The sequence below is a fragment of the Elephas maximus genome, chromosome 25 (genome assembly GCF_024166365.1).
Source record: "Elephas maximus indicus isolate mEleMax1 chromosome 25, mEleMax1 primary haplotype, whole genome shotgun sequence".
Taxonomy (NCBI): Eukaryota; Metazoa; Chordata; class Mammalia; order Proboscidea; family Elephantidae; genus Elephas; species Elephas maximus.
Genome location: NC_064843.1, coordinates 19,650,859 through 19,658,251, shown reverse-complemented (window position 1 = coordinate 19,658,251; position 7,393 = coordinate 19,650,859). Strand labels below are relative to the sequence as shown.

Genomic DNA, 7,393 nt, shown 5'->3' with positions numbered 1-7,393 from the left:
CCCCGGCACGACGTGGGCGCTCCGTTAACCATTTGCTAAGCGAAGGAACGCAAGCATTTGGCTATGTAATGCCGATGGCTTTGCAAAAAAGGCTGTGGCGATTCCCACTGCCGGCAGCCCTGTGAGGGTGTCCGCGTCCTCGCATCCTCCCCAGCACTGTGCACTGTCCCTCGTCCATCCCTCGTCTTTGCGAGGCGCCAGCCGGGTCCAGGATGCCGCCTCTCCCAAGCCCGAGGCGGGTTTCGGAACGTCAGGTGTCCTCGCGGGCTGCACGCAGCGCCAGGGGGCGCCAGAGGTGCTCTGGCCGCGGGGCGCTGAGCGCGCGGGCGCGCGTGGGTCCCGACGAGGCCCCGCCTGGCCGGGGGCCCGGCGCCCGGCCCTAGTACCCCGGCGGGGCCATCCGTGCCCGCCCGGCTGCCCCGCCCAGAGGCGCCCCACCCGCTCCCAGCGCCACGCGGCGCGCGCCCTGCCCGCCCCCGGCGCACCTGCCCGGGGCGTGGCTTCCGGCGGAGGCTCCTCCGATTGGTGCGGAGGTGACAAAGGGGCGGGGCCACGGGTGGTCACGCCCCACCGGGGTACTTAAACGAGTTGGCGGCGTGGTTCTTCTCACAGCGCAGCAGTTCGGAGTCGCGGTTGGAGGGAGTTGTGGTCCTAGCGCGACGCGGTGACACCCCCCCCCCCCGGCTGATTCAGCCACCATGCCGCGCTCTTTCCTTGTCAGGAAGCCCGCTTGCTCCCGCCGGAGACCCAACTACAGCGAACTGCATGACTCGTCCCTAGGTGAGTGGACCAGAGTCCTGGACCCCCATAGAGGGAGTCGGAGAGACAGGCGCAGACTGCTTGGGGGCGCTTTGGCGGAAGGGACTTGGGGTCCAAATCCAGGGTGTTGGGACGGTCGAAGGATCCTGCATAGGGACATGTGGAGACGGGGCTCAGGGGCAGGTGTACATGCGAGCCCTGCCTGTGGATAGGCGGCAGTGGTCTTGGGCTGAAGGGACTCTTTAGAGGCGGGTAGAGGGTATAAACATGAGAGGAAGGGTCTTGCGCCAGGGAGACCGCCCTTAGTGGCTGTGTAGAGCCCCCAGGAGGAGGGAGAATTTGGGGGAGAAGGGTTGGGAGATGTACATGAGAAGGGGATTGGGACAGGGCTGGTGGACCTGTGAGCCATGATCTGGGGAGGTTGGGGGGTAAGGTGTTGGGAACCTGGGGAGTCAGTAGGGGAGGGATGTGGAAGCGACTTGAACTAGGCCTGGAAAGTTGAGTCCTGTTGCTAACTTCATTAGTCGTCTAGTAAGTATTGAGCACCAGCCCCCGCCCCCGCAGCCCCAGGACTTGGTGGTCTGGGTTAATGTTTGTTGACTGACCAAACGATCTAATACCTGACCCTCTTCTCTGTTTTCCCAGAGTTCACCTTTCAGCAGCCCTATGACCAGGCCCACCTGCTGGCAGCAATCCCTCCACCCGAGGTCCTAAACCCCACAGCCTCACTGCCCACGCTCATCTGGGACTCTCTTCTGGTGCCCCAAGTCCAGCCTAGTGGCTGGGCCTCCCTGCGGCCCCAGGAGGGCCCGAAGGCCACTGAGCTGACCTCCCTGTCCGATGAGGACAGCGGGAAGGGCTCCCAGCCCCCTAGCCCTCCCTCGCCGGCTTCTTCGTCCTTCTCTTCTGGCTCTGCCTCTTCCCTGGAGGCTGAGGCCTATGCTCCCTTCCCCGGCTTGGGCCAAGTGCCCAAGCAGCTGGCCGTGCTCTCCGTGGCCAAGGACCCTCAGTCTCGCAAGGCCTTCAACTGCAAGTACTGTGACAAGGAATATGTCAGCCTGGGTGCCCTCAAGATGCACATCCGCAGCCACACACTGCCCTGCGTGTGTGATACCTGCGGGAAGGCTTTCTCCAGGCCCTGGCTGCTGCAGGGCCACGTCCGGACACACACAGGTGAGTACTCCCGCGGGCTGGTTGCCCTTGCACTGTCCAAGGCCCTCTCCACCAGCCTCCCTGAGACTGGGATTGCTCTTCTCATTTTCGAGGTGGTAGAAACTGAGGCCCTGAGTCTCCTGAGACTTGGTACCTGCTCTCTGGAAGTGTTTAGCAGAAAGATGACGCTCATTCGTTCATTCACCAGCTAAGCAGATGGGCAAAGCAGCTGACTTTACAAGTGCCTTCGGCAGTCTCAGTTTCTCAGCCGAATGAGTTGGAGCTGGATATGTGAAAGGTGTAACCAACACCTTGCTGTGTGTGGCCAGGTGTGAAGGGGCCCACCTTGCTCTACCCTCCCCCAGCCCACACCCAACCCAACCTGACAGGATGTTGTCAGATCCCCCACCTGGCTCTGAATCCTGCTTTGAAAACTTCCTCAAACCTTGGGCTGGTGTTTCACCTCTGAGCCTCATCTCTAAAACGGGCATAAGAATGGTAGTTGCTGTTTGCTCTGTGTCCAGGTGTTTAGGCAAGTACTTAGCCCCTCGGAACCTCTGGGAGGATTATGATAGCACATGCCTATGGGTGGCTATGAAAAAGTCAGTGGCTTGTTAATCACTTTATAATTTACTATCATTGTGGTTCTCAGGCTGCTCTCCCCACCTTCAGGGTGAAGTGAAGAAACTCAAACCTGTCATTCAGACCAGGGAATGTCTTTGCTGGCCAAAAGCAATCGTGTCTTGTTGCTTCAAAAACATAATACTCAATGTGTAGAAAATTGTGAAATGGGGTGTCTTTTATCCTTTAACTTTCTGGAAATGGAAAGGTAGCCACTCTGTCTTTTCCAGACTTGAATGGTAGAGGCTACGATGTTTGGGGCTGCTCACTGGAGAGTGAGTGTTGGGGAGAAGGTTCAAAGATCACGACTGTTGGCTTCAGGGTCAAGCTGGCCAGATTGGAGACTTGGTTCTACCACTTCCTGCCCCGGTGGCTGACCTACAAGTGGTGAGGGTCGGGGATGATGTTTTAAGGCAGGCATTTTCAGGCATTATCAGTATTTATCAGTATTATCAGAGCTCTTGGTGGCACAGTGGTTAAGAGTTCAGCTGCTAACCAAAAATGCTGGCAGTTTGAATTCACCAGCTGCTCCTTGGAAACCCTATAGGGCAGTTCTACTCTGTCCTTAGCATCGCTCTGAGTCGAAATCAACTCGATGGCAATGAATTTGGTTTTAGTTTTTGGTAGTAGTAGTAGTAGTGTTATTACTTCAGCAAAGCGGCAATGCAGACTATGGCCACCATTTCTCTTGCCTGTGTCCAAATGCCCACATTTTAACGTATCCGAAGGTCTCTCTCCCCTGGCTGCCGGGCTGCCTGCTCAGCTGACGGGAGCTCTATTCTGGGGGAGTTGCAGCCCTCCGGAGTCCCCCCCCAGCCCCTCTCCCCTCCCATCCACACGTTTTAATGTAACGGCACGACTCAGACACAAAAGCCCCGTTGAAATGCACCATTGGCCTCCTCATTGACTCCCATTGTGTGCCTTAATGGTGGGCCCAGTGGGTGGGGACTGGGGGGGGGTGAGAGCAGGTGCATGGGGCAGCGGTGCCTGCACCTGTTCCGGCCGCAGCTGCCGGCCCACGGCGTGGCAGGCCCCTTTAATCCGGGGGTATCGCATGTACAGTGTCCCCCTCGGCGGCCTTTGTCCCCGCCTGCCTGGTGCCGATTTCACACTCGCCAGGAGTGAGTAAAGGCGTCTAGGGGACAGGGATCTGTGAGGGGAGGAGGGATCTATGAGGAGCGCCTCCGGAGTTTGCAGACAGACCCCCACCTGATCACATTTTATAGTGCCCCCTTCCTGCTTCATTCAGGTTTATTTACAGTAACAGGTAAAGGTAACCCTGGGAGGTGCAGTGCTATGGGTAGGTGGGCAGGACATGTGGTGTTTTCTTCTTGTAAACTTGCCAACAGACCTAAGAATGTGGGGCCCTTATAACCCCCATCTTACAGGTGAGGTGACTGAGGCAGAGAGGTAAATTCATTTTTCCAGGTTACACAGCTCCTAAGGGCTGGAGCCAGAGCTTGGCCCTGACCTCTGGCCACCTCCGCTTTCTGTGCCCTGGGGAATGCAGGACTCCACCCCTCTCCCTGATCTGCATACAGTAAGTGCTTAGTTTGGGGAGGAGCCTATGAATGAGACAGAACATTTGGACCAGCAGATGCATCAGACCTCTCAGACCTGTCCTGTAGATGGTCTTCCACCCTTGGGTGTTTCTGTTGGCCTCCTGTGAGTGAGTGCATTGCTCATTGTGGGGCCTGGTCCAGGACAGGTGCTCACCACATACCTGGTGATTGGGTGGGTCTCTTAGGCAGCCTCAGGCACCTGACTTCTCTACCCGCTCCCACCCCAGCACAGTGCCCCAGGCACCCAGTAGGGCATATTGATTCATTAGCTTTCTTGAATTCCAGTGAGGGGATTTAACAAATGGGATGTGGCTTGGGGCATATGAGGCTAGGGTGGGAGGAAAGAAGAATTTACGGGTGTTTGAAAAAGCATAGTCCGTACCCTAGAGTAGTGCCTGGCACACAGTAGGGACTATACGTATTTGCTTACTAAATTAATATTATGACTTCTTATTTGGAAAATGTTGCGCTTCCTTCCCCCACCAAAACTCGATAAAACACAACACTGTAGATGTTTCTGGAACGTTAACTATATCCTCTTGGTTGGGGCAGGGTTATAAAAAGACTTTCCTGGGGCTTTTTCTTTTTAAGGAGACCTATTCATTCCATAAGGAGCCCTGGTGGTACAGTGGTTATACACTCTGCTGCTAACTGAAGGATGGGTGGTTCAAACCCTCCAGCTGCTCCGTTGGAGAAAGATCTGGCAGTCTGCTTCTGTAAAGATTACAGCTTTGGAAACCCTATGGGGCAGTTCTACTCTGCCCTATAGGGTTGCTATGAGTTGGGAGCAACGTGGCAGCAGTGGGTTTGGTTTTTTTATTTATTCATTCCATAAGCATTTATAGAGCACCTACTGTGTACCCAGCCCTGTGTGCAAGCCCTGTAAGACTTTTCCCAACACATCCTGGGCCAGGCACATGGGATGTCAGGGCTGAGGGTGAGGAGGGATTTTAAATACTTCTGTAAGGAAACAGATTTCTGTAGCCTTTGGGTGGGTGTGGGGGTGAGTCCCAGGCCCTGGGCTGGAGCTTGGGACTTCAAATGGGCTCAAGGGAGGCCCTTACCCTTACAGACTCTCAGTCTGATTGCAGGACAGAGAAGAAGACTTGGAAGTTCAGGGAGTGTGATCAGTGATCAGCATGGTGGTGGGGGAGACTCAGAGAAATGGCCCAACCAGCTGGGGGTGGGGATCTGGGTGGGGAGGCCTGTTAAGTCTGGCTCTTAAGCTTTGTCCCCAAAGTAAATCCAGGAATGACTTGTACTCCAGGACTGATAATAAGGAAGGCCACCAGCAGCCTCCTTTGACTGAGAGGCTGCCTCTGTAGTGGATAAAATCAAGGGCTCTGGAGTCAGGCTGCTAGGTCCTGCTATGTGGTCCTGAACATGCCACTTAACCTCTTGGTGCCTCAGTTTCGAAGTCTCTACAGTGAGGATGACAGGAGCTTCCTTGGGGTGATGATGAGGATGAAATAATTGTAAAGCTTTGCACCATCCCTGGTGCGAAGTCAGTGTTCGGTAAGCACAGTCACCACCCCTGTCCTGATTGTCATTGTTGAGTACTTCCCCGTGTGCTGGCATGGGACCAGACAAGTTTTATCTAATCTTCTGTCAGTTACCAAGTTGGATGAACAGGCTCATTTTACAGAGAAGAAAACGGAGACTCAGAGAAGCCAGACCACTTGCCCAAGTTGGCACAGCAGGACTCGGCAGAGTTCCCAACTGAATCTGGGCCTTGGGGTGCAGATCCATGTGTTTAACTATGGTCTGGTTTTTGGGGTCACAGCCAGATTCATTCTAAGGTGGGGGTGGGTGGGTAGGTAAGGCTGTCTGGAGTTGATGAAGGGGCAGGAGCTGGAGTCATCTTGTCCATCTTGGGCAAGTGACGCCACCACCACGCCCTCACTGGGAGGAGTGGCTGAGATAGGGCAGGTGCGGCTTGGCATAACCTTTGGCGCACAGTAGGCTCTCCATAAATGTCTGCTGTTCTCACCTCCCTCTCGTCCTCTCCCCAGGTGAGAAGCCTTTCTCTTGCTCCCACTGCAGCCGCGCCTTTGCTGACCGCTCCAACCTGCGTGCGCACCTGCAGACCCACTCAGCCGTCAAGAAGTACCAATGCAAGACGTGCTCCCGGACCTTCTCCCGCATGTCCCTGCTCCACAAGCACGAAGAATCGGGCTGCTCAGGGGGCCCCCGGGGACCCTAGAGGCTCCTTGCCTTTCTGGGCACCCCTTCAGCGGCCTCCCCCAACTCCAGCAGGAAGGACCCCTACAACCTTCTCACAGCTACAGAATTCCCCGCTCAGTGCCCCATTCTGGCAGCACTGGCCCCACCCTGACGAGGACCCTTGTCCAGCGATTGTCAGCTCTGCTCTGGCAGCCTCGGTGGGCTCGGAAAGAGGCCCTTCTATGGATGTTTCCAGCTGACGGAAGGACAGCTTGTGGCAGAAGCAGCCCCTGCTCCAGAGCATACCTGAGATGACAGCCTTTCTGGGTGGGTTTGTGTATCCAGAGCTGTCTGGATACAGGCCCTTTGAGCTACAGGACAGAAGCAGCGAACAGACTAGGAAATTGCCCACCCCACTCAGGGGACCCCACTCCTTCCCTCCTACCCAGGAACCCTCAGGCCACCTCTCCGTGAGATGTGGCAAACTGCAGTAACCCACCCCAGGTGCATCCATGGGGGCTCTGGGGGTGGTCGCAGGACACGAGGACATGTCTAGACCCCGAAATGCCCCCAGGCCTGGGCAGCTATTTCAGCCTCCTGTTTGTCATGGTGGCACCTGTTTCACGCGCAATTTAACAACTTCTCAAAAGGGACTGTGAGTAATTGCCGTCACTTGTTGGGGGCCCAAGCAGGGTGCTTCGGCCTGACCAATGTGTCTCCCAGAACTATTTTGGGGGCCCGACAGGTGGGCCTGGAAGGAAGATGTTTACATTTTTTTAAAGGTACACTGGTATTTATATTGCAAGCAACATTTTGTACTAAGGAAACATTTTGTATAGTAATATGTACAGTTTATTGATATTCAATAAAGCGGTTAATTTATATAAAAAATCTCTACTTGGTTTTGTAGAAGGGTGGGTGTTTTAAAGGGTTTTTAGGAAAGTCCCTGGGTAGTGCAAATGCTTTGTGCTGGACTGCTAACCTAAAAGGTTGGTGATTGAAGCCACCCAGCTGCACCAGGGAATAGAGGCTTAGAAATCTACTTCTGTACAGATTACAGCCAAGAAAATCCTATGGAGCAGTTTTACTCTGTGGCCATGAGTTAAAATGGACTCCACAGCAATGGGCTTGGATTT

General features: G+C 55.0%; 1 protein-coding gene across 1 annotated transcript; it reads left to right on the top strand.

Annotated features, from left to right (window-relative positions):
* The first annotated feature begins 622 nt into the window (after positions 1-622).
* On the top strand, positions 623-7,127 carry SNAI1 (snail family transcriptional repressor 1). Its single transcript, XM_049868933.1, has 3 exons — positions 623-780; positions 1,405-1,932; positions 6,107-7,127. The coding sequence occupies exons 1-3, from the start codon at positions 699-701 to the stop codon at positions 6,295-6,297; spliced, it is 801 nt and encodes a 266-aa protein (XP_049724890.1). The 5' UTR covers positions 623-698; the 3' UTR covers positions 6,298-7,127.
* Positions 7,128-7,393: the final 266 nt, after the last annotated feature.

Bases quoted from the DNA above. Each gene is read 5' to 3' on its own strand.
- SNAI1 (XM_049868933.1), top strand. From the start codon at position 699: ATGCCGCGCTCTTTCCTTGTCAGGAAGCCCGCTTGCTCCCGCCGGAGA. The intron at 781-1,404 runs GTGAGTGGACCA...CTGTTTTCCCAG, and splicing joins ACTGCATGACTCGTCCCTAG to AGTTCACCTTTCAGCAGCCC. The intron at 1,933-6,106 runs GTGAGTACTCCC...TCCTCTCCCCAG, and splicing joins CCACGTCCGGACACACACAG to GTGAGAAGCCTTTCTCTTGC.